Source organism: Sphaerodactylus townsendi, linkage group LG09 (genome assembly GCF_021028975.2).
Source record: "Sphaerodactylus townsendi isolate TG3544 linkage group LG09, MPM_Stown_v2.3, whole genome shotgun sequence".
NCBI classification, from domain to species: Eukaryota; Metazoa; Chordata; class Lepidosauria; order Squamata; family Sphaerodactylidae; genus Sphaerodactylus; species Sphaerodactylus townsendi.
The window spans coordinates 20,756,518-20,784,500 of record NC_059433.1 but is presented as its reverse complement, the minus strand read 5'-3'; the positions used below and the strand labels follow the sequence as shown (position 1 = coordinate 20,784,500).

Below are 27,983 nucleotides of genomic sequence, written 5' to 3'. Positions count from 1 at the left end.
CCTCAGCCAATAAATCTCCATGCAGGTTGGAATTTGGCTCTAAGAGCATGGGCTTACAAAACACTCACCAAGTGGAAATTTCTACTTAAAAACTCATAGTGCCAAACATGGGATCAGCTCCACATCTTAATTTTACATTAAAAAAACCCAATTAGCATTGCAACTTCACGGACTAATAACGAGTGTATTCAGTACCACAACAAGCCATTAGCAATTAATAACACGCCACAAGCGAATAACAATTCGCAATTTATAACAAGCCACAATCAATTAATCCGAAGGAACAAGCGCATGGACTGGCCTCTGTCTCCTGCTCTCCAAAGTAGGAGGGTCTGTTCCAAAGTAGAGGGTTCTCGAAGGCCTGGGATAGCCCAGGAGAGAAAAGACCAGGTGGAGACCCTGTAGGACCAAGGCCAAAAGCCGCCAGGAGGGAGGGGAGTCTCCCGCCTGAGCTAGAGGGGTCAAGGTCTGGGCTCCAAAGGCCTAGAAAGCAGACCAAGCCATGACCAGACATGGCTCAATGCTTCACCAGAAGCCCAGGCCCTTAGCAAAGGGCCGGGAGTAGGCCCAGAAGCCAAGATGAGGTCTCTTGGAGCAGTAGCAGGGAAAAGATGGGGAGGAGCAAGCGGGCTGCTTGAGTGCCTTTAAAGGCTCTGAGGGAAGAGCCGGGGGGATGGACCAGGGGTGGGACCCAGATTGGGGGGAGGGAATAAAAAGGGTCTGGATGGCCAGGGAGGAGGCTCCCATGCAGCTACATTCTGACTCAGAATTTGTGAGCCTTGGGAAATGCAGCTGTACCCAGAGGCCCTGTCTGAGGCAGGAGGAAGAGCTCATCGGACCCTGGGAAGGTTCTGGGATTCAGGGGCTCGACGGTCTACCCGGGAAATACGGGAGGGAGAAGGAAGGGAACTGATGAACTAAATGCAAATTAGATTTGCAGACCTCACGAGACAATCCTTCGATCCTGCCTTATTTATTTTATTTAATTTATTGGACTTATAGGCCGCCTCACCCCCGAAAGGCTCAAGGCGGCTCACAACACAGCTGTTCTCTAGACAGCAACCAATACAAATAAAACTTAAACCCATTAAAACTTATTAAAACTTAAGCAGCAGTTTCTAAAATAAATACAATTAACAGAAATTACTAAAAACAGAAGCTTCAAAAGTTGAGGAGTAGTAGGGCCCAAGATGAAATCTCAGGGCCCTACCAGGATGGAAAAAACAGACAGCCTCGATCTCAGTGGGGGGCGACAGAACCACGGCCAGCCTCCCCAAAGGCCCAGTGGAATAGCTCTGTCATTAGTAAACAGAACGCAGGGAAATCCCAGACTTGGTGGGGTGGAGGTTACATTTTCGCTGACCAGTTTTCCAGTATGGAACGAAAAAGAGTCAATAATTTCGCACACCGTTAACACTGCACTATTTGTCAATGCTCGTGTGGCCACCTCCCAAATATTTCCATCACCCCATCCTTAAAAAGGGCCCGTGTACCGTTCTGAACTTTAATTACACAGCGACCTTACATAAAACTAGTCATTACATTCTTAACTTTATCTTTATCACAGTTCCTTTTAATAGATGAGCCATGTTTATGGGAATGCTGAAAGGCTAGAGTTCAGCACTTACCATCTCTCTCCCCACCTTCGCTTCAGTGCAGAAATGGTACTTTTTGTTTCAACATGCCCTTCACCCGGCAAGAAAGTACATGTCTGCTTTAAATAAAAGAGCAATCCACTCACCCCTTTTGCGGGAGGAACGTCGTCGTACGCCCCCTGGGATTTTGCATCGCCCGTTTGAGTAGCTTGTGCAGGACCTTTAAATGACGCAGGGGGGACATCATATATCTAAACAAAGAACAAATAAATCACACAAATCAGAACATCGTGGTAACTGAGTATTTCAGATGAGCCCCCCCTCCCCCTTTCTTAGGAATTGGGATAAATTTACTTGGCTGTTTCTGTCACAAACAGGATGAGGGTTGGGGGTGGGTGGGTAGTTTTTCAGTTTTTTTAACCTTTTAAACCAGGGGTCTTCAAACTATGGCCCTCCAGATGTTCATAGACTGCAATTCCCATGAGCCATACCACTTGGCCATGTTGGCAGGGGCTGATGGGAACTGTAGTCCATGAACATCTGAGGGCTTTTCAGTAGTTTGAAGACCCCTCTGTTTGAAACACACACCTCATAAGCATGCCCCCCCAAGAAGCACACTCCAGAACACTCCAAGCCACCAAATAAGGCAGTTATGTGAAGTAACCTTTAGCTGAGAAAGATACAAAACAGAATTCAATAAAGCTCACTTGATAGTTTTGAGCACCTTTGGCATAACAGAAAGAAGATAAGGCTGCACTAGCAAGAAGGAGAAAAAAAGAAATAAGGTACAAGGTGGAGAAGTTTATTAGATCTTTAGATCTTCACAATAGGCTTTGTGAGGAAATTACATAAAAAACGTCTCTAGCTCCCGTGTGGCACAAACGGGCATCTTCCTCAGAATAAAGTTCAATATGGTGTACCTCAAATACGTCAAGCTCATTCAGGAAAGAAATCCAAACAAATAAAAGGCCTCAGAACACGGGCCAGATTTGGCCCAGGCATATCCTTCAACATTTATGATTTATCTCAGAGATGCAGCCAACCCAGGCAATCTCCACTGAAGTACGAATGCAGCTGCCGGCCGTAATTGATGCCTAATCCCTAGCAATTTTCATGAAGTGTGAATTAACTCATCCACCCCGCACCCGCATCGTCCTTACTCTGTTCCACTGAGATCAGCACATATGTTCTCCAGTTCCAGGGCCTTAGAGGTGGAGATGGAAAAGCTGTCATTTGGGTGCCTTTTTGTATCTTTCCGCTGTGTGCTTTGTGGAAAACCTCAATCCCAGAGAGAAGGAAACTGAAGCATGGAACACTGTGGAGTCTGCTAATATTGGCCCCTCATTCAATAAGAGGAAGACGCGTGGCTTCTCTCTCTTGGGATTGCTTTACATTAAATTAGCAGGCAGGTACCTGTCAATTGTGTGCATTCAGAGGACACCATTTTGTGCAAGATAGCATCAGCATGGCATCTACATGGAGCAGCAGTGGCGTAGGAGGTTAAGAGCTCGTGTATCTAATCTGGAGGAACCGGGTTTGATTCCCAGCTCTGCCGCCTGAGCTGTGGAGGCTTATCTGGGGAATTCAGATTAGCCTGTGACTCCCACACACCTAGCTGGGTGGCCTTGGCTAGTCACAGCTTCTTGGAGCTCTCTAGCTCCCCACCCACTTCACAGGGTGTTTGTTGTGAGGGGGGGGAAGGGCAAGGAGGATTGTAAGCCCCTTGAGTCTCCTGTAGGAGAGAAAGGGGGATATAAATCCAAACTCTTCTCTTCTTCTACATGCCACGGGAGTGCAGCCTAACAGTGATTTTCCGTTATGTGTGTGCCTCAGAGGGAAACTATGGCTTTCACAAATATACAGAGAATAACCATAGATACAGGCAGGAGTGGCTCTGTTGTAATAGTAGGCGGTTGACTGGAGCTGCACAACTGAAGAGACTCTTATCATGACAGAAGCCTTCTATGGATCAGAAATATGGTTTTTGACATGGATAACTCCCTATGAATCCCACATATGCTTCCTATAACCTCCTCAGGAATCATTCCATGTTTCCACTTAGTATCAGGACATATTCACTCTACCCAAAGTGAGGAAAATGCCCTCAAAACAGCCCTAGCAGGCAAATATAATCTATTCCCATATTGAGATTGACTGTTTGTACTGTCAGCGCTCCTGAGACCTAGCTGGCTTTTATAAACATGTCAATTGAAAAATAATACCTGAACAAAATATTTCTCTTTGCAGACATCACATATTCTGGCTGACCAATTTAATGACCAGTGCCCTTTGGAAGACAGATGTGGATTTTATATTTTTGGGCCTCTCAAACGTCTAATGTCTCTGGTGGTCGGCAGAGTCGGAAAGGCCACCTCAGTTGGGAACAAAATATTTTCACTTTGGTATGAGAGAACTTGATCTGCACTTAGGAAGTTGATAAATAGCGAGTCCTTTTGGGTCCCTTGGTTTAAGTGCCGCTGACAGTTTTATTGGTACTTACCCCTTGGAGAGGCCGAACTGGTGGGATATCGTAGGTATCCTTCTGGTATTTGGAAGGGAACTCGTAAACATAACCTTGTCCTGACCTGATTGGAGTTACAACCTATAGGTTGAAAGAGACAGACAGGAAAACATAAATAGTGAGAAACTTTGCCAGTCTCAGGTTGTGTGTATTAAGAGTCTATGCAAACATTAATTTTCCTGGATGACGCATTTGATCTGGGAAGTGCTGCTAAAGGGGGAAAAAAATCACGTTTTTGAAAATAAAATATGCAATCCCAAACTAGTTGCTGGTGATAAAGCTCACCTCCTCTCCCTTTACTTTAAACAAACCTACTGTTACTTACCTCTGGCTACATCTGCATAGGATTAACTGGTCAATCAAATACTCCCAAGCAGCATGGTTAACCTCCCCCAGTCCCCCTACATGGAGAAGCCTGCTGGTGGAGACATAAAATCACAGTCGATGTCTGTGTGTGATCTCCAGGGCAACTGTGTGCTGTTGCACTGTGTGACAGGGTGGCCAACATCCAGGTGGGATCTTCTGGAATTACAGTTCATCTCCAGACAAAAGAGATCAAGTCTCCTAGAGGAAATGGCTGATTTGGAGGGTGGACTGTATGCCATTATACCCTGCCTGAGATCTTTCCATTCCTCAAATCCAACTCTCCCTAGGCTCCGCCCCCAAATCCTCCTGGAATTTGCCTCCTTGGAGTTCACAACCCTACTGTGTGAAGGGTCGAATCCCCACTACCGTCTTAGCCAGGTTTCAGAACACAAACAAACCAAGTTTGTGGAGTGATTCTCCTGGTCAGTCTTCAGCCAGCCAGGCTCTGTGAACACAAACTACCTCAAACCTGGTTAGTTTGTGTTCTGAAACCTGGCTAAGACGGTAGTGGGGATTCGAGATATATCAAGAAGCACATGCATCATACAGTTGTATTAATACGACAGCCAGCTTGGCCACAGATTGTAGTAATACGACAATTGTAGTAATACGACAGCCAGATTGGCCGCAGCTCCTTACTGAGCATAGACTAAGACATTCAAGAGGTGAGAAAAATTCAAGACTCTTGGTTAAGAAATCTTCTGCCACTATAATTTCAAATGTATCAAGATGAACAATGCATCTAGAACAGGGGTAGGGAACCTGTGGCTCTCCAGATGTTCAGGAACTACAATTCCCATCAGCCCCTACCAGCATGGCCAATTGGCCATGCTGGTAGGGGCTGATGAGAATTGTAGTTCCTGAACATCTGGAGAGCCGCAGGTTCCCTACCCCTGATCTAGAATGAACATCAGCATGGGAAACTTTCAATTCATTGTAATTACATTATAAAATCATTGATAAACACAGTTTATAGGGGAAATGGATATTCCCTAAATTCTAAAAGTTATTTAGCTACACATTTTTTTAAAAAGTACAGAACCAGCAGATGCCTGACAGTGGGTTGCAAAAAGTGTTACTTATTTCTGCTAAGGGGTATATTGGATAAGAACTGCTTTTAGTATTTTCTAGCAAACACCAGCCTCCCACGCCCCGCAGAAGTGGGGTATACTTTTAGTGAAAGTAGAACTGAATTTCTCAGCTTGTTTTCCTTAGTCAGGTGATTACATTCTGTCATGATGCTTTCTACATCTCTCTTGCCATCCCCACTGCGATCCCGAACAGATGCATAACCACTAACAGCACAAAAACTTGACATATGAGAGATCTGAAGGACTAAGGAAGAATGTTTGTTATACTGCATGTGGAGAGCCAGCGTGGTGTAGAGCGGTGGACTCTAATCTGGAGAACCAGGTTTGATTCCCCATTTCTTCACCTCAGTGGCAGACTCTAATCTGGTGAACTGGATATTCCTACTCCTACATTCCTGCTGGATGATCTTGGGCTTGCCACAGTCATCTTAGAACTCTCTCAGCCCCACCTACCTCACAAGGTGTCTGTGCTGGGGAGAGGAAGGGAAAGAAGTTTGTAAGCTGCTTTGAGACTCCTTACAAAGCAGGCTATAAATCCAAACTCCTCTAAGAATGTATCAGGGCAGAACTTTTCCCTATTCACATTCAGTAGGGTGGAAAAAAAATGCCACAAGCAAAGTAGCTGATCCAGCTACAAGATCAGTGCTAACATCTCTTAGCTGGGCCAAGCTAAGTGTCTTCCTGTAGTGTAACCTCTGAATTTTGTGAGTTAAGGGGCTCTTTGCAGTTTGCAATATGCTGCCCCAAGAGTCGTGGAACTTGGAAAAATGTCACAGTCTAATCCTACTCAAGAGTTAAAGCCATGGAAACTTACTGTGTGATCTTGGGCCAGTCACACAGTCCCTTCTCGACCCTGGCAAATATTTGGATGGGAGACCTTCAAGGAATATCAGGGTCACTATGCAGAGGCAGGCAATGGCAACCACCACTGAACGTCACTTGCCTTGGAAAACAATACGGGGGCGCCACGAGTCAGCTGTGACTAGATAACAAAATACACGCACATACACACACACACGACCAGAGGTGGGATCCAGCAGGTTCTCACCAGTTCCCGAGAGTGGGTGACTAATTATTTGTGTGTGCCGAGAGGGGGTTACTAATTGGGTCTGCTTTTCTGTTAGAAATTCCATTAGGTCCAAAAATCATAAAGTCCTGTTGTTTCCTGTGTGGCTGGTTAGCAAAGGTAGAAAACGGGATAATTCTCCCTGTTGGGCTGTTTTAAAAACATGTTTTAGAAATATGGTAAAGTTCCTTGTTTAAGGAAAGTATCCTTCTTTTGATTTCTAGAAACAAAATTAAGTTTTGAAAGTATTATTTGACAGGCAGTCAATTAGAGGAGAAGTAGTTGTTTCTGTTGGCAGTAGATGATAGGACTTGCTACATTGAGTTTAAATTATGGACAGAAAGATACCAGCTGGAAATTAGGAACTTTTTTTTACAGTAAGAGTTTTTTACAGTAACAGAGAAATTATAAATGCCCCGCCCCCGGAATGCCTGGTGGCTACACTGGCTGTGTCGTTCACTTCAGCCCTACTTGTCACATACCACTGTTTGAATCCCACCACCATGGGAACCTGTTACTAAAATTTTTGGATCCCACCACTGCACACAACCATTTTCAGTGAGTTTCTGCTGGAATAACAACTGCATAGGGTTGCTCTGACAGTATGTCAGCACAGATTCATCAAGTCTGCTGATTGGCCGAATTTCTAAAAAGAATCGCAAGGCAGAGCACTCCCCCTCCCAGTGATATCTCATTGCTTTCCAGAGTCTACACACATGCACACACTTTGAAACACATTTCAAAGGCTACAGTCTCTCAGCCTTCTTCCCTTCCTTGAGTGTGCAAATAGTTTTGGAGCACAGTTGTTCCCCCCTATGAATGATAAATAATACGAGCAAAAACATCTAGACCATAACTTTCAATAAGACACTCTTAGCCTCATCTAGTAATTCTGAATATTTGGCAGACCGTACTTGTAGCAGAGATGCACTGGTGGAAAAAAAAAAATATTTTTTCTTTTAAAGCACCACTTTACGATCAACCCCCCCCCCCAAGGTCTCTTAATTTGCAGCAATTCTGTTTTACATAAACGACAGGTCTCTGAGGTGTGACAAACTCTCCTGCAGGAGCACAGATAGGGCAAATTGAAAACAAAAGGCTCTTCCCAAGGCACCCTTAAACTTTAATCTTCTCTGTGAAGCACAGAGTTTGGCGCCAGGCTGCCTACGTGAACGACAGAGAAAATGCTCAGTCATACGGGCTTCTCTGGAACCAGGCCAAAAGCATCACTAAAGCCTATAAATACCACTGGTATGCATGTTAAATGGCAGGAAATCGAATTGTTCCTCCTCAGCAGATTACCAAAGCAGTTTGGTAAGTGGAGGGGGGGGGGGGTCAATTCTTGTATCCATAAAGCAAACTGTCCCTTCTTTTTTGCTTCTGCCTAGATGGAGCCCGGCACAAGCAAACGGTTTAGAAGACTTGGGACCGTCCATCTGCGTACGGCTTTTTGCTGCATGGGCACTTTATGCTGGCAGCTTGTTGAAGTGGTCAGCTGAACACAGAGCCGCAATTATGTGGATAGTTCTCGGTAGTTTTTCTTTTGATTTTTCCCCCCCCCCAAAAGCACATGTACAAAGTCATAGTCCAGGTGGTAATTAGTGGTTGAAGAAAAAGAACACTGCCCCAATCCAGCAGGGGAGGCGCATGGATTGACGCATGTTTCTATGCTGCTTTTTCTTTACTGGATCAGAACCCATGTAAATGTGGTTGTGCTCCCGAGACCCAAGAGATACCACGTGACCGCTGCATGTACTGCAGGCCGCAGATGGAGATGCATTTTTCTGTACATCTAAGCCTAACTAACACTGTTTTATTCCGAAGTCTTTGGCTTTTTAAGTGCTAAGATTTCCCTATAAACGTCGATGCAAGGTTACAGGAGGAAACTGATTGTGGTGGGTTTTCCGGGCTGTGTGGCCATAGCCACGGCCACACAGCCCAGAAAACCCACCACAACCAGTTGAATCCTGCCGTGAAAGCCTTCGACAATACGTTACAGGAGGAAGTTTGCCCTCCCCAAGGGTGAGGGACTCAGAGACCACTCCTGAGCCAGCACCAGTTCTGAGTTTTTTTGTGAGCTTGAAGGATGAGCTTACCGCAGTGATAAAACCCAAAGCAGAAATGTCCAATTGCTCTGCTTAATATACTATCATGAAACCAAGCCTGGGAGAGCCACGCTTGTTTCAGTAAAATTCTGGGTCCTTTTCTCCAATAACTCCAACCAGCTGAGGTCTCAACGATTTTTTATTGAAAAACACAAATCAAAGAAATAAAACATAAATGCAGTTAAGAGATTGCTCAGCTGATTACATTCCTTTTGGTTCTTTTGTCCCCATTCCGGGAACCCATGGCCCAGAGATGCTTCTCTGACCACGTCTCAAGATGGAATCCCAAATCCTTTGTTTTCTCCTTCTCAGGAAAACTCTGTTCCAGCCATGAGGTAACTTTTAAGTTGCATCCTAGCACCTCTGCATAGTTCCCTGTCCTCCCTCCAGGAGATCAAAAGGCAAAGATGCTTTTCACAGTCAAAGATGCTTTTCACAGTCACAGTCACAGCCACACCTGGTGGGCCACTGCGAGTAGCAGAATGCTGGACTAGATGGACTCTGGTCTGATCCAGCAGGCTAGTTCTTATGTTCTTCTTATGTTCTTATGTTCATATGTGACTTCCCTTTGCTGTAGGGATGGCATCATTCCATGACGTATAAATATCTGTAATGGATGGAATGAATTTATGATTCTATAACATGTTGTTCTCATGACACAGAGAATCTGGTCCAAAATCTACCATGCTCATACATCCAACATCTCAGTCCCGTCAGCAGAACACGCAAGCGACAATTTTTCTTTCGTACATTTATCTTTGTCCTTGCTGTAGTGGGGCCGTGGAACTGCCTGTTGATTGGGCCAGCTTCAAGCCAACTGGACAAGTTGTTCCCAATTGGGCTCCGTGCCCAAGGGAGCCCCGCCCTAGTGCAATCGACTGTAGTCTTGTCAAGTACACCCAGCAACACATTGCAGGCTTAAGAGAGAACAGCAACGATTATAATTTTCTTCTGAATTCCTAAAAAGTGTTTGTTTCTACTGTTTCCATTTTGATTTTTGTTCTGTACTTGAATTAAATATACCAGCCACAGAGGGATTGCCCTGTAAAATGGTCTTTTGCAGAGAGAAAAAAGCAAGAAAGAGAACTTTTTCATAACCAAAGGCAATAGTAATAGGACTCATTTATAATTTATTAACCTTCAGTAATTTTTAGAAGTGCAAAAAAAAGAGCTTTTCATTCTACCACAGAGATATAAAGTCTGTAACAGACTTCATTTACCATCTCTATGATTCTACAGACCTTGGCTGTGACCCCGGGGCCCCACCAAAAATGTTCCCAATAGGGGCCCGCAGTTCCTAAGGCCATCCCTGCCTGTTGACCTGAACAAGCAGCACCCTCATGATCTTACTACCTGTGTTTTGTGCAGGTCAAATGCAAGGAATTTTCAATAATTACTTTCAGCTGTCAAACATGGGTCCTTGGAAGAATCATCAGGAAAGATTTTTCAGTGGAGCAGTACGGGAACACATCCCTCATGGGTGGATCACAGGAGGCCCCAATAATATTTGTCGCAGGGATTTGTGAAGGTTCAGAAATGGGCAAGGTTTTCCCCCATGCCTATGTTTCTCCTTTCTGAGGTCTGGACTATGCTAGTACAGGAAGAAGCACCATCACTTATTCAATGCACAAAGGCTCTGCCTGGGGCGGTCTATCACAGCAATATGGGACCCAGCTCTGGTAACGTACAAATCAGCAGCCCAGAGTTTATTTATTTATTAAATTTATAGGCCGCCTCATCCCCGAAGGGCTTGAGGCGGCTCACAACATGGTTGTTTCCAACAGCAATTTAATACAGTATAAAAACTGAATCCAATTAAATCACAGCAGCAGTTAATAACAATAAGTAAATTAAAACAACAAAAATTGTGTAAAACATACACATACAGGCGCCCGATCTATAAGGCCAAGAAAAAAGAAGAAGAGGAGGAGGTAGGCAGGGCCCAGGATGGAACTAGGGCCCAACCAAGGTGGTCCAGACAGGCAGCTTTGATTTCAGTGGGGGGCGATGGAACAGCGGCCAGCCCCTCCAAAAGCCCGATGGAATAGCTCTGTCTTACAGGCCCTGCGGAACTCACCAAGGTAGAGCATTCCACCAGGCAGGGGCCAGAGCAGTCAAGGCCCTGGCCCGGGTCGAGGCCAGCCGCATCGTTGCAGGGCCAGGGATCACCAGCAGTTCTGCCACTGCCGACCGCAGTGGCCTATGTGGAACATAAGGGGTGATGCGGTCCCGTAGGTATGTGGGCCCCATGCCACAACTAAAACTCCAGAAGTCCCAAAATCTCCTTCTAGACTTGACTTCTAGCAGCAGGAATAAGAGGATGTACCATTGGGATCCAGCATACACTGTGCTTTGGCCCCAATTATTATGGGATAAGACTAAAGTACATAAACAAAATCCCAAGGCATAATGTAACATTTAAAAGAAAGAACTTTCCAATAATGGAAACACCGGGAAAGAAGAAACCTTTCCCTTCTGAGCTCTCTTTCTTTGCGATTATTCTTTTTTTCCATCCTGGTATGCAGGAATTTGCTTCCTGAGAAATGTCAGTGAACTACAAACTATCCCCCCCCCCCCCCCACTTCCCCTCTTTTAAAAGAATGCCTGTGGTCATCTGGTTCTTGAAAATCCTACGGCTCAAACCAGAATTTTTAACTTGTTTACGCATTAACAGAACCAGATGGTGAACCCACAATCTCTCTCTCTCTCTCTCTCTCCTCCCCCCCCCCCCGCCCTCACTTACAATTGCCAAACACGGCAACTGCTTCATTTTTTTAGAACTACTAATTGAGAGGTAACAGGACCGGGCTTGGGGGCATTAAGTAAAGAATTAGCATCAGACCTGCAATATTAAATCAATGCGTTACGAAAGAAAGAGCGGAGCTGAAAGGCCGTGGGGCGCTCGCTCTTTCAAGAGTGGTAGCTTGTGCTTACTCTATGCCAACTGTGTGTTCTTTTACAAAGAAAAAAAATTGCTGCATATGCATGTATCCTGTCAAGCAAGCAGCTCTGTGGTTCATTAAATGAGCCAGCGTCGGGGCGCCAGTGTGATGTAGTGGTTAGGTGCAGTGGACTCTAATATGGAGAATCAGATTTGATTCCCCACGCCTCCACATGAGAGCCAGCAGCAGTGGCGTGGGAGGTTAAGAGCTCATGTATCTAATCTGGAGGAACCAGGTTTGATTCCCAGCTCTGCCCCCTGAGCTGGGGAGGCTTATCTGGGGAATTCAGATTAGCCTGTGAACTCCCACACACGCCAGCTGGGTGACCTTGGGCTAGTCACAGCTTCTCAGAGCTCTCTCAGCCCTACCTACCTCACAGGGTGTTTGTTGTGAGGGGGGAAGGGCAAGGAGATTGTAAGCCCCTTTGAGTCTCCTGCAGGAGAGAAAGGGGGGATATAAATCCAAACTCCTCCTCCTCGTCCTCGTCCTCCTCCTCCTCTTCTTCTTCTTCGTCTTCTTTGTCTTCTTCTTCTTTGTCTTCGTCGTCTTCTTCTTTTCCATTTGATTCCCCACTCTTGTCTACCTGCTGGGTGACCTTGAGCTAGCCACAGAACTCCCTCATCCTCACCTACCTCACAAGGTGTCTGTTGTGGGGAGAGGAGGGGAAAGGAGTTTGTAAGCTGCCTTTAGTCTCCTTGCAGAAGAAAAACGCCGAGTATAAATCTAGACTCTTCTTTTTCCTTATACAAATGGAGGGTAGATTCTTCCTGCTTGTTACCTCAGGAATACAAACGGGGCAGCATTTCGTGCCCTGCTGGACTAGACATTGTGGTCCACCTAACCCCAGAATTCTTTCAAGAAAGGTCACCCCAAGGCCCTGGGGTAATTCCCCAGACAGCGTGATAGAGGCGGCCATCTGGTAACTGGCGTACCGCCGCTGAACATGACAGTTAACAGACACGGCTACCAACCAATTTTCATGGTTAGACTGGGAGGTGGAATTTTTTTTTTTGCAACTGCCAACCCTGTCATTATGTCGACTCTATTTACACTTCTGCTATTTCTCCAACGGAGTTCCAGTGGAATTAAGACTCCCATCAGCGGCAGGACAAAGGTCAGACATATCTGACATATTTCGTATAAGTAGCAAGGCAGGAAGAACGCAGAACTTTGACACGTCTTTTATGCCAAGACTCCTGTAATATTTAAAACACTGGGGAAGTATTGTTATTCTATGTGCTGCTGACATTCAGCACATGAACACCATGCGGGAGCACTGGCAGCCAACAAACACCGGCCTGCCACTCATGTTACAAATTCAATGCAGGGGTGAGTAAGATGTCAACGAAGACAGCGTGAACATGCTTATAATCTGCAGGCCAATTCTGCAAGCCAAGCAACAGAATCTGTTGTGCAGGTGGGCCACCATCTATCCTAACTGCTTCCTTCATCAAAAGCCTGCGTGTGACCATGAGCTCCTCATTATTAGTGGAGGCCCAGGTCCCACACACCATAGAGGTGGTATTTTTCCATCTTCAATGGAAGCAATTAGTCAAGTAGATACAAAGCAAGAAACAAAACATGGACCGGGTCAGCCAACCCCCAACACAAAAACTTGCCACGAATCAAGGAAGCTAATATAATAATACTATATTGACTATACTTGTATTAACACATCCAATGAACTTATACCAAGAATTATAACAGAAAGATTTCGGTAGTAGAGTGGTCAAACTCAAAGCGTATCAACCGGCAACAGTTGGTAAGTGATCCCAAAGTGCAATGCAAGTTCGTCATGTTGCACTTTGGGATCACTTACCAATTGTTGCCGGTTGATACGCTTCAAGTTTGACCACTCTACTACTGAACTTTGGACATCCAGCTTTCCATGTTTGGGTAATGCGGTGAGTGGACTGAGGTATATGTTCATTGGATGTGTTAATACAAGTATAGTCAATATAGTATTATTATATTAGCTTCCTTGATTCGTGGCAAGTTTTTGTGTTGGGGGTTGGCTGACCCGGTCCATGTTTTGTTTCTTATTTCTCCATCTTCACCAGCTCAGGCAGCTGGCTTCCTACCTCTCCTGTGCCGATCTAGCCATAGCGATCCGTGTGATGGTCACCTCCAGGCTAACTCGCTATATGCAGGCCTATCCTTGAGACTGATCCGGAAGCTAAAGCTGGTGCAACAGGCGGCAGCTTGGATCCTTCCTGGAGCAACAGCGAGGAAGCATATCACCCCCATCCTACATCGGCTGCACTGGTTGCCAGCCAAATTCCGGGTCACGTTCAAGGTGTTAGTTTTGACTTTTGAGCGGTCTGGAACCCTCATATCTTTGGGACTGCATCTCCTCATGATGCTCGCAGAGGACACTCCATTCCTCCAATGGGAATCTACTGGTGACCTCTGGCCCTAAAGACTACTGGTGACCTTGACAAGAGAAAGGGCTTTTTCGGCCCTGGCTCCAGCCTGGTGAAACTCTCTCGTTGCCTGACACCAGGGCCCTGCAGGATCTTATCCAATTCCGCAGGACCTGTAAGGCAGAGATGTTCTGTTGGGCTTTTGGTTGAGGCCACCCATTGTCTTGTACCATCATGCCGGCCTCCTATCCTGACCACTACCACTAACTATACCATCGAGTCTTTAACATCATAGAACGTATGTTGTTATATATCCAAATTATGCTCCTCCTCACCCCTTCTGTTTACATTTATTTGTAAACTGATCTTTACTTTATTCTTATCCCCACAAGAACTTTTTCATTAGACACAGAGCCTTGCCTAATACTCTATTAACTAAGACTTGTTTTCCCCAACCCAAACAGTATGCAATTTTTCAAGTTCCCCAGAATTCTTCACCGGACCAGATCAATTGTATAAAACAATAGTATATGGGGACACAACTGGAAAAAACTTGCTCTTTAATTTGTGACAGTTTTCTCAGTCGCAATAGAAAAAACTGTTGTTACCCAGCTTTAACAGGTTGTGAACGTATTTTTAGGGAATCTCCACCAGCTGCTAAGAGTGTAACAGCACACGGATATCTTTAAGGTAGCAATGGGGAAAATAACTCGGTTTGGCAGTGTGAGAGACGGGCTGGGAGGGGATCTTTTTAGACTATGGCTGATTCCGCATGGGCCAAAAACAGTGGTGTGAAAACGGTGTGAAAACAGTATAAACCCTTTTACACCGTTTTAAACCCATTTATACTATTTTCACACTGCTGTTTTTGGCCCATGCGGAATCAATTAAAACATTTTTTAAAAGCCACCAAAGGCTTTTACAGCCAAAATCAATTGGATACTGTGGGTTTCCCGGGCTGCACGGCCATGGTCTCATAGATGTGCTGTTAACGTTTCACTCATATCTATGGCTGGCATCTTCACACTGTGTCACAGAGAGGAACACATCTCAGTGTGACATGCCTCTGAAGAGAAACAGATACCACATCCAGAGATGCTTCATGCAGTCCTTTATTTTGGCAAGTTTTTCCTCAGTTTATTGATGTTAGTCTTTCAGTATCTAGTTTTTTTTCATTTTTCAATTTTCAGTCATTTGACTGTGAAGCCAAGGTACAGGTTATTTATGATTACGGAGCTCTCTGCACCTTGATTAGGATGCCTCTGAAGATGCCAGCCACAGATGCAGGCCAAATGTCAGGAACAAAAACTACCATGACCACAAAACCTGGAAAACTCACAAACCCATAGTTTGCTTCATGACTATGATAACACCGGCTCTTTGCCTGAAGAACTCCGCCACTTTTTCTGTCCTGCATCACCAAAATCAGAAGCCGTCAATGTTCCACGGCCTGTTTGGGTGTAGCAAAGAATGCCTTTGTCTCTCATCACTTGCACAGATAAAGCTTATATAAAAAACTTGGCCTTGCCCTGGAATAATCTTTTACTGACATCACTCACATACATGAATCATCGCTTACTACAACATCTTGGCGGTTGAAGGATTCTCCAATTAGTGGGTTTCTGAGAACACCTGGAAAGGTGATGAGTAGCTACAGATAGAGATGCGTGAACATAACACAATTGTAATGTGCTCAGTGTGGTAAGTAGGAATTGAGAACCTGCATTTTAAAGTTACAGAAGAACCAGGATTGAGGATACACTTCATTTCTACATGAGAATTCCGTTTAGATAGTATAATTTAGGGAGGGAAGGCAGTGTGGTATAGCTCGATTATGACAGCTTAGCAGGTTGGTAGTTGGATAAGAGATTGTTTAGATCGTGCAGGAAAATCTATGGTATTCCAGATAACAGTGACTACAGGTTCCCATCAGTTCTCTGCCAGCATGGCCAATTGGCCATGCTGGCAGGGGCTGATGGGAATTGTAGTCCATGAACATCTGGAGTGCCATAGGTTCGCCACCACTGACCTAGGAAGATTCTTTAGAGGAAGGCAACGGTAAACCACTTCAGCTTGCCTTGTAAGTTCCTCGCTGCCATTGTTGTAAGTCGGTTGCAACTTCACACCAAGTACTTACGTACTTAGTATAATTCACACCCATGCATTTTTTAATTGTGAGAAGGTGTTTGAGTACCCTCAGCTAACACTGATATATTTATTATTATTTATTTATTTTATTGATTTTTTATACGCCCCATCCCTCAAGGGCTCTGGGCGTGCACAACTGTATATAAAAAATACAGTATAAAAATAAGAAATATACCATTTAAGGCAGCCATAGAAAAAATTATCAATTCCTATTCTAATTATAAAACTCAGCAGGTTAAAATATAGCTTCATATAGCTTCAAATGCTATTTTTTTGACCATACACCCAGCATTCAGTTTCCAGTCACCAAAATGCTCTAAAAAAGAACATATTTACATCCCACCAAAGCATTCGCTGATTTTTTTTCACACATAAACGTTCCTCTCCATGGAAATTTTATAAAAAAGATGGAATATTTTTTTATGCACTGAAGAGAAAGAATGCATGCAGAGAACTTTCTATCCTACCAATCACAGACTGTTTTGTGGGTTTTAGTTATTTTAACTTTAATAGTTTTATCAGAATGAAGGAGGAGGAGGAGGAGGAGTTTGGATTTATATCCCCCTCTTCTCTCCTGTAAGGAGATCTCAAAGGGGGCTCACAATCTCCTTTCCCTCCCACCCCAACAACAAACACCCTGTGAGATGAGTGGAGCTGAGAGAACTCCGAAGAGCTGTGACTACCCCAATGTCACCAACCAGCGTATGCGTTGGAGTGCACAAGCTAATCTAGTTCACCAGATAAGCCTCCACGAAGCTCAAGAAGAAGAAGGCTAATCAAACCCGTGAGTTCTCCAGATTTGAGTCCCTCTTTAACTACTACACTGCACGCTGGTCTACCTATTGGTAATGTAATTCTCCTTGAACATGTTCCTGTGGAACTTTGTCCCACAAAGCGGGCAAGCATCCACCTTCTGTAGAAACAAGACTCTTCCTAAAGTAAAAAAAGCTAACCAAAGCCTGTCTCCAAGTCTTTATAAGCACAAGCGGTAATTGAAGTGATGACATCACTGTTTCGCTACGCTTGTGGGTAATTTCATCTGGAGGCATCTAGCTGAACCTGTAAGCTGTTGTTTTAAATCTGCTGTTCTAAAATAAAAATGGAGCTTCGAAAAGACTATGACAAGAAACGGTGACATTTTGTGACCGAGGAGTGAAACAAAGAGGCAGCGTTTCTTTCCCCAGCCCTTTTTCAAATAATATCATCTGAATGGAAAATATGGTTCACAACCCAACTTCAAATAGGCACATGTCTTTCTCCCTTTGATCTTGAAAAAATGTCTCGGGCACCAAGAACAAACACATCTTAAGCTGCCTTCGCCAGAACGTAACCGTCCCCTTTTAAAAGAGCATGTGAACGGCAGCGGCAACAAAACAATAGCGTGTCTGGAAGAGAATATTTCTGGAACAAATCTTGTTAGCTGTTTTTTTCCTTCCCCGCTGAAAGGAGGCTGTGATTGGAACTTAATTGGAACGATAACTCCCAGGAACACAAACAGCATGGTGAACAGATCCACATTACTGTCTGTGCCTCCGGCCAGATCTAGAGGGGTGATATTTCTGCTGCTGGCCAAGGGTATTGCGCTACTGGTGAATTGTTAGCTCTGTGGATTTTGCTTTTTTGGGGTGTGTGTGTGTCGCGTGTTTTAGATCATTAGTTGTCAAATAATTATATGGCAGGGAAAGTGTGGATAAACACAGTTTAAATATTTTCATTATTAAACAACAACAATAACATTTACAACAAATGCATCTCCTCCTTTTGTGTTACGTCCGAGGTCAATATTTAACAGAATCAGGAAATGAAAAAAACAATTTATTTCCCAACCAAGAATGCTTCTGTGCACATGTAGAAAGCACTCCTACTTATCAGCTTATCAACCAGAATTAGCCCTCAGACACTCCGAGATAAAGTAGTAGCAGGATTCCCAGGATTTCACTTCTGAACTATCTTGATTGCTAGCATCTCCCTGTTCTAAATGACACAAGGTGTCAAAGGGAGCAGAAAGTGGCATAGAAATCATGGATAACGTGGGTGTATATGCACACGTAACTGGCTAGCCTATCCCTTAATGCTAACAGTTAGAATAACTCCCTATTTCCACCCTCCTGTGTTAAGTGTTACATTAAAGATTTGACGGGTGACTATCTGATTTACACTCCTTCTAGACTTTTTGAGACAATCAAGAACTACTCCAAAATAATGTCACCTGCAACAGCAATTATCTGAAAGCCAAACCATTAGAGTTTTGGTTCACCTCGCTTAATTTATGACCATTCCAGCTCTTTGCGCTTCAATATTGATTTGAGTCCAGTTCATGCAAGGTAATTTACTAGTTCCCGATTGCACAAGAAATTATATTAATTTAATTGCCTTAATTTATAAGATACTTTTAAACTTTGCTGATCCTTTAGCAACTAAAGGTTAAAGTGAAATCAACAAAGTAATACAATAAAGCTGGATTACATTTACTGTAAGACATATCGTTAAAAGGACATGTTGTTAAATACCGTAGTGATTGGAAAAAAAATGCATACCTGTCTCAAAAATACTGCACACCTTGTGCAAGAAGCTCCTCAGATTTTGAAGGCTCTAGATTTCAGCCAGCCAAGTTTCATAGGCAAATCTGGCACTGCTCAGACTTTTTGATGGCAGAATCTGTAATGTGGGCTCATCTTGATTTTCAAGAGATTCATATGGGAGTAGGGTATTCTCTCAAAAGTCTCACATCCAGGTCATTTAGGGATTTAAAATGATAATGTCTGTACCTTGAAACTGGACAAGCAATGTCCTTGAAGTCCGCGGTAACTTCTGACGAGGAACAGTAGCAGGAATCTCTTGCTGTGCAGTTTCAAACGACAACAGGGGTACTGTGTTCTGCACAGAGTGAAATTTCTGAGTAGTCTTCAAGCGCAATGCACTATAGTAGTCAAGATAATCAGGTGGCAAAACAGTTTTGTCCCTAAAACAAATTATCCATAGCTAGGGAAATGCATCTCTGCCTACAGTCGCTACCTGAGCACTCAGGAGTCATGTTTCTATTGACTTGTGTCTTCAATGGAAGCATGGCTCTTGCCAAATAGAAGCATGACTCTTCTTGGACTCCTTAGCCTTCACTGTTTGGGGCTGAAGAGCTCAAGCATATCTAACACTGAAAAGGGTCACTGCCCTAACAGGGCTGCCTTTCTAATAGTGCATTAAGCATACATAGACCACTTCTTCCATGTTAAGGAGGACCGAGAGGGCATCTTGCCCCCAGATTTTGCAGCTGAAATAACATCCATCTAAAATATCCCATTCTCGAATATAAAGACATCCCTAGAAATATAAGACATAGTAGGAGGTTTTTGCTGAAGTGCTAGAATATAAAGGCAACCCCAAAAAAAGTAAGACATTAGAGAAAGTTTTTTGTTTGGAAGCATGCCTGGACTAACAGAATACAGAAATATAAAGACATCCCCTGAAAATAAGACATAGCGCATCTTTGGGAGCAAAATTAATATAAGACACTGTCTGATATTCGGGGAAAACACGGTAGCTATTCAGTAGCACATCAGGTAACGGCTTGCCCAACAACCAAGGACCAACATAATCCTAATAGCCTAGAAAGGCATGAAATAGGATACATATGGTGCTTGATAAAAAAGGTTGTGTCAATCAGCCACAATGAGGGGATTCAAACAAACTGGGTGGATTCAAGCCAGCCATCAATTATTTTAGTAATAACCTGAGATAATTTCTTTTTATGGGCAGCATTTCCAGGGACCTAAGAAGCTTTATACAGCAATGGTCAAAGTGGGCATTCCACATTCCTTACTGCAGTCTAATCTCCTGTCTCGAGACGCCTCTTTGACCTGCTTTGCCAAGTCTGCCAGCAAGCACTGCCATGCGGAGCAACGCCATGTGGGACTCAGTGTATTTAATGGAACTTTGGAAGCGGTAAAACACTGCATTTGCACAGAGGGGAGCAGCTGTTTGCAAACAGTTCGGTGGGCTCACACCAAAGGCACCATTTTGAAAGTCCTTCCTCAATAGCCCCATTAAGATATGGCTTTTACTTTTACATGGAAGCATGTAGAGTCACATGTCTATTCACTTTCGAGTAGTAAACATCAGGGGTAGATTATTTTTTTTTTTAAAGCAAGAACGTTTACGAACCAGAGTTCTACAAATGCAAAGAGAACACTCTCAGAAGCTTTGCCCCCGAAGGATCAATTTTTTTTCATTACAGGGTTTTTTTTCCTGAAAAAAAAATTAACATTTTGAAAAAAAAAAAACCTGGAGATGGTTTTTAACAATTAAAAGATTTCTGCTCAGAAGCCAGGTGAAAGACATCAGAAAGGAAAGTATTAATAATGAGGGAGTTTGAATGACCTGCTGACCCTCTGTCCATGTACTGGTGGAATTCTGCATTCCCTATCCTAGTTCTTATTGTCTCCAATTGCTTCAGCAGATTAGCCCCTTCCACTCCTTATCCTCTGCAACATCAGTTCCAGAAGTAGAGGGAACTGCTTGCCCCAAGCTTCTACTGTGGCTCCATGCAATTCTCATTCATTCATTCATTCATTCATTCATTCATTCATTCATTCATTCATTCATTCATTCATTCATTCATTCATTCACTCATTCACTCACTCATTCACTCACTCATTCACCCACCCACCCACCCACCCACCCACCCACCCATCCATCCATCCATCCATCCATCCATCCATCCATCCATCCATCCATCCATCCATCCATCCATCCATCCATCCATCCATCCATCCATCCATCCATCCATCCATCCATCCATCCATCCATCCATCCATCCATCCATCCATCCATCCATCCATCCATTCTATTTATAGGCTGCCCTTTTTTTTAATGGACTCAGGATGGCTTCCAACGTAAATAAAAAGCAATAAAATCAGTTAATTCCAATATAATCGAAGTCCACTAAATAGTTCCAATCAAATGGTGTTAAAATTTTAGCAGTTAAATAACTAAAAACTCCTCTATCCCATTCCACAGTGCAAGAAAAAGACAGAAAAGGGGAGGGGAAGAAAAGGGGGTTTGCATTGATGTAATACCGCTGCTGCCTCAACCGTTTGCCTGGTGAAACATCTCTGTCCTACAGGCCTTGTGAAACTGTGTCAAGTCCTGTAGAGATTTGAACTTATTAACTGAAAGGTGGGACACAATTTTAATAAATACTGTAAACAGCAACAAAAAACACATTTAACTGCATTTGCTCATGTTAAGAGCAGCAGTGGCGTAGTGGTTAAGAGCAGGTGTTCTCCAACCTGGAGAACAGATTCGATTCCCCGCTCTGCCACTTGAGCTGTGGAGGCTTATCTGGGGAACTAATTAGCTTGTGCACTCCAACACATGCCAGGTGCGTGACCTTGGGCTAGTCTACAGAGCAATGTTAGCCCCACCTACCTCACAGAGTGTTTGTTGGGGGGGGGGGGGAGAGATTGTAAGCCCCTTTGAATCTCCTTACAGGAGAAAAAGGGGGGGGATATAAATCCTCTTCCATTCTATGCTGCCTTTGCCTCTCCCTTTCTTCTTCTTCTTCTTCTTCTTCTTCTTCTTCTTCTTCTTCTTCTTCTTCTTCTTCTTCTTCTTCTTCTTCTTCTTCTTCTTCTTCTTCTTCTTCTTCTTCTTCTTCTTCTTCTTCTTCTTCTTCTTCTTCTTCTTCTTCTTCTTCTTCTTCTTATTATTATTATTATTATTATTATTATTATTATTATTATATTTATAAACCGCCCTCCCCCGGAGGGCTCAGGGCGGTGAACAAACAAATAGATAGAGCACAATAAAATCAATAATCATTAAATAACGGCTCTATATATATTAAAACCAACCCCTTTACTCTCTTTGGGCCAAACAAGATGTTATGGGATCCACAGACCTGACCTGTGGATTCCTATGCCATTGTAGAGCCAAACTCAACCCTTTAATTATGCTGCTGCATGGTAGGCAAGGCAGTTTTGTCGTTCTCTTCCCCCCCCCCATGCCTTTTCAACTGCCAAGACAGCCCCCCACACTACTGTCCAGTGGCATACCTGCGGGGGGGAGGGGAGGCATGATGGGGCTTGAGACCGAAGCCATTTATAGGCCATTTGCAGGGTGACTACAGCCTCGCTGATAGATATTTTGACCTGCTGCTATTAATATGGATCTCTGAGATCACAGCAGATGGAATATTTTTAACTCTAGAGCCTTGCCAAGACATACAGAGCACTTGCAAGCAGAGCCCGCATTAAGGAAAGTAGGCACAGCAGTTCACTTAATCCTCCGGGGACAGGTGCTGCCAGTTGAAGGAAAGATATTCATCATTTTCGACGTCAAGGCAAAGAAACCTCGAGCTCAACTGTTGGTAGCACCAAGCTCCCTTAAATGCTTAAAGATTGCTTTACTGAGCTCCCGAGAATGGGGATTTAAGATGAGAGACTGCCTTGTTTAGATGAGGGGAGACACAAGAGAAGATAAAAATCCTTTTTTAATTAGGGACGCTGTTTTATGAAAGCACTGAGGGGCTGACAGCTTTTCTGTTTTTTTGACAAACAGAAAACTGCACAATACTCAGAGATGCCAGGGATGGGGGCGGGGGGAGGGAAACTCTTGTATTTAATTAGCGGTGGGATTCTTTCCTACGTTATGTTCAGAAATTCCACTAAATACACTGGAGTTAAGGCCAGCTTTCATCTGATGTGTACATTGCATTGGTCTTGCTGTTAAAAGATATTTCAAAATACAACCTTGCTCCAAGTCCGCTGTGGACTAAGCCCAGTTTAGACGGCACACTAAAGCATGGCCTCTAAGTCATAGTTTAGAATGTAAAGTACTGATGAATGTCCAAACATGAATCAAGCAAACCACAGTTTGTGAACAGGCTCAACACAAATCATAGTTCGTTATAATAATATGTCAAATCAAGCTCAAACTTCCTTAACTATGACTCAACGGATTGCCTGAATTGGTCCCCCGGCCTCAGAGAGGTATTGCCTCTTCTATTTCTGCCTTTTCTTTTCTGCTTTACTACCCTTGATTCTCCAAATCTTATCTTTCCTTGTGCTCTCTCATCCTTGTGTAACCCCCATGCTCAGAATGGGTTGACCCAGAAAGGGGTGGAGACTCAAAGCAGCAAGAGGCTGCAGAGCTCATGTAGTTTGGAGGAGACAAGGCTACCAGACTCGGACCTTGATTTGTATAAGCCCTTAACACCTTGTTAAGGTAACTGCAAATGCTTGTTGGGAACTAGTGGGAAGGTAGTTGTTTATTTTTGCTATGTTGTAAATGCTGGAGTTTATTGTTTCAGGGGTTTTTTTGTGTGGTTGTAATGGGTGAGAGTTCTCCTGGAAACCTTCATCATGTTGAAGACTGTTCATCAAGCCCTTGGAGTCTTCAGGAGCCAGCCCACTTGCAAAGAAGAATTGGACTTGGCAGTATCAGTAGACTGTAAATATAAGGACTTGAAAATGCAACCTGAACAGGACCTTGAAGTGTGATGTTAAATGTTGATGTTTGATGTTATATGTTTAGAAAGTAAACCATTTTGTTTTTAAAATTTGTTGTTGCAAACTCATTCCAAGTTCTGCCCCACAGAACCCACAGATAGAGGTTACACTTGCACTCCACTGTTGAAAGAGTAAGCTGTTCAAAACTCTTGCTTGTGATGCTATGTAAAATACCATGTGCCTAGTTAGATCCCTTCAATCTGCTTTGTAGGATCCAACCCAATATTTCCATGTCAGCAAAATTCCACCCCAAGGAAACACAAATTCTGCCTTAGAACTGAATAAAGTGAAGTCAGTTTGAATATCATTTGCTTATAGTTTACAAATTTCAGGATATTAAGAAAAAAGCAGAGGCTGACAACAACAAGACCAGATATAACATTAGTAGCTGTACAGCAGGACCCAAAGAGCTCTGCAGGGCGACGAAATCCATGCTAGGAACACCTACTGACCTGCCTGTCCTCTTTTTAGCTTCAGGGACTTCATTAGACTTCATTTCAGGAAGGAGTGATCATTAAGGGAACATCAAACAAACAAAAAAGTCATTGTCTGTTGCTAGAAGATGGCAGCAGAAGGGAGAAGATGAATTTTCCTGGGGAGAGGGTTCCAGGATTTTGGTGCCATGACCGAGAAGGCCCTCTCCTGGGTTGTCACTAGCCAAATTTTAGAATATGGGGACATTTCTCCTTCACTCCTTTAAGGATGGGGTGAAATCACACCAATGGTCCTTCAGCCTGATCATCGAGATAATAGAAGCACACGTATCCACCTCCACGGCCTCAGATGTTAGTGGACTACAGTTCCATCATCCCCTGCCAGCAACATAGCTAGTTCCCTATCATTCATTGTGCTGGGTTTACGGCAACAGAAGAGAGAAGATGAATTTTCCTGGGGAGAGGGTTCCAGGGGATGATGGGAACATTTAGCTAATGACAACCCAGGAGAGGGCCTTCTCGGTCATGGCACCAAAACCCTGGAACCCTCTCCCCAGGAAAATTCATCTTCTTTCTTCTGTTGCCATCGCCCAGCAACTGGGGATGATGGGAACAGCATGGTGCTAGCAGGGGATGATGGGAACTGTAGTCCATAATATCTGGAGGGCCGCGAGTTTGACACCTATGACGTAGAGTGATAATGAACACGTGAGTGATAACGTACACTGGCAGCAGAGTGGGGCTTGCCCGAATTTTGTTCTAAAGTATTATAGTATGGATATTCTCATGGGGTTTTCGAGGAATTATCTGAAAGTAGGACAATGAAGAAAGCTGACAGGAAGAAAGTTGATTCCTTGAAATGTTGTGCTGGAGGAGAATGGTATGAATACCAGGGACCTCCAAACAGACAAATAAGTGAGTCTGGATCAAATGAAGCTGATCTGCCACCAGAAGCTAAAATGACTAAACTGAGGCTGCTATGTTTTGGTCACATAATGACAAGATAAGAGTCACTGGAAAAGTCAAAGGCGGCAGGACAAGAGAATAACCAATATGAGAAGGATTGACTCTGTGAAAGAAGCCACGGCCCTCAGTCTGCAAGACCACAGCAAGGCAGTTAACAACATAATATTTTGGAGGACGCTCAGTCATAGGGTCAGCATGAGTTAGAGGCAATTTGGCGACATAGAATGGATATACATGAAGTTGGCACCCCAAGAAGATTTCTGGAATTGTAAAAATTGCAAACATTCTCAAATGTTCGCTCTTTTCTCCTTTCTGATCTTTTACATCTGGGTAACCCTCCTATGGAGGGGTCCAGCAGTTCCCCCTTTCTTTGGGGGAGGGTTTTAAAAATGGGTTAACCGGACGCCTTTTATCGTATTAACCGCTGTTTTAAATGGAATTTTAGTAAGTTTTAATGATTGTTTAAATGGAGGGAGTCATGACCTAATTTTGTTGTGTATTTGTATGGTTTGCTCTCAATCTAGTATTGTATTGATTATGTTGAACACGGCCCAGAGCCCCTTGGGGATAGGGCGGTATACAAATCTAAATGGACGGACGGGATTTGGACGGATGGACGGACGGACGGACGGACGGACGGATTTGGATCATTTGGATTGAATGGATGACGAATGGACGGACGGATTTGGATGGATTTGACGACGGATTTGGATGGATGGATGGATGGATGGATGGATGGATGGATGGATGGATGGATGGATGGATGGATGGATGGATGGATGGATGGATGGATGGATGGATGGATGGATGGATGGATGGATGGATGGATGGATGGATGGATGGATGGATGGATGGATGGATGGATGGATGGATGGATGGATGGATGGATGGATGGATGGATGGATGGATGGATGGATGGATGGATGGATGGATGGATGGATGGATGGATGGATGGATGGATGGATGGATGGATGGATAGATGGATAGATAGATAGATAGATAGATAGATAGATAGATAGATAGATAGATAGATAGATAGATAGATAGATAGATAGATAGATAGAATGTTCCACATTCAAAATCCTGGGCCAGCTATCAGATTCTGAGCAAACAATTTTTTTTACAAAACATTCTGAGGAAAATACCTTGTTAATTATACAGGGAGCAATTCAGACAACAAGACTGTTAAGCTCCGCCCACGGATGACTTCAGAGTGGAGTTTTTACACACAAAAGTGGGCCTAAGGTACTAATTAGGCTAAATCCAATTGGATTTGGTTATTGCTCCTGCATCACAGCCAAACCCACATGATTCAAAGGCAAGAGGAAGTCACTTCCTTGCACTGCTAATGTCTATTTGTTGTCTGGGTTCCTTGGAAGCCCACACCCACTCTGGGCTCATTTAAGTGTTTATCACTGTTTAAACTCCAGGTACAGTAAATGGCTGTATTTGTGCCAGTAAAAACCAAAATAGCCACAGTTACAAAGGTGTCACATCTTATGAGCCGTGACTTGTGGCCAGGGGCGGACCGACATTTTTGGGGCCGTGAACCTTGAAATGTTATGTGGGTCCCTCACAACTAGCAACAAGGTCCGGGTAACTATGGTTATCTTCTTCAATGACTGTTTCACGACCAATCACCACAAGTTTTGGGGGTCTACTCGATAATTCCCCCCTTTTGAATTTTTTTAAAATAAGGGTTATTCCATTTTTAAAGGGGAAAGTACAGAGTAGAGCACATCCCCTGTCTTTGTTTATATCTTAAAGGCAAAATGTATTTTAACTCTAAAACGGGTTGAGGGGAGCAGGGCTAGGTAGGCACCACGACCCAGAAGGAGCATTCTACAACAAAAAAGGTCCGCCATGTTGAGTTCTGTGGCGTAGGAATATACAAAACCTTACTAACATCTTTTTCTGAGAGTGGGTAAGGCTCCTCTCTCTAGTGCACAGGTGTCAAACTCGCGGCCCTCCAGATGTTATGGACTACAGTTCCCATCATCCCCTGCCAGCATCATGCTGGCAGGGGATGATGGGAACTGTAGTCCATAACATCTGGAGGGCCACGAGTTTGACACCTGTGCTCTAGTGGGTGGTCTACCTGTTCCTGTCCTACCAACCTTTCACAGGCACCCTTCCTCTAAGTCAGGGGGGTCCCACTTCCAACTTCCAACAGGGGTGTCCAACTTACAATTCCCATCAGTCCCAGGGGCTGATAGGAATTGTAGTCCATGAACATCTGAAGTGCCAGAGTTGGACACCCCTGCTCTAAGTCCTTCTCCCTCCCTCTCTCTCTGCCACTGCACCAAGGCCTGTCAGCTTCAGTTCTCTCAGATTTTTCCTCTTCCCCATTCATGCAAATATTTCACACTCCCACATCCTGTGTTTTATCATAACTACAATTCACTGAGGCAGACAAGGCTGAGAGACACTGACCCAAATTCCCCCAGGGAGATTTCTCAGTCCAAGATTGCGAATCTAAACATTACACCACTTGGCGCTCTCCGTTCCTTCTTCCCAGGGTGGCTCACTGCCCAGGAGGGCTCCCTCACAACCTGAGATTGTACAGGGCTTGGTAGAAGCACAAGACTGAGTGGGTGATCTCATGACGTCTGCTGGGAGCACCTAAAAGTCACCTTGGTCATTTGGGGTGATGAATGGTGTCTGGTGGTTCACAAATTCTGTATGCTTGGGCACATGCACTCCAATAATATTTCAGATGCCATTTCGTTGGCTTGCATGAACTTATCCATCCAGAAGCGCTCTCCTTCTATAGAGGATGATGCCAATTTATTTTTTAAAAAGCTTCCTCCATCAGACTTGCAAACTTCTAAGGTGACCGCACCACAATTATTGTATTTACACCATTTATACTGCAGCCAGT

At 43.9% G+C, this 27,983-nt stretch overlaps 1 protein-coding gene across 1 annotated transcript in view; it reads right to left on the bottom strand.

Moving 5' to 3' along the window:
* Positions 1–27,983, bottom strand: part of NEDD9 (neural precursor cell expressed, developmentally down-regulated 9) — a 79,012-nt gene that overhangs the window by 6,349 nt on the left and 44,680 nt on the right. Inside the window, 2 exon segments of the mRNA XM_048508261.1 lie at positions 1,742–1,846; positions 4,096–4,197. Coding sequence (XP_048364218.1) covers positions 1,742–1,846; positions 4,096–4,197 — 207 coding nt within the window.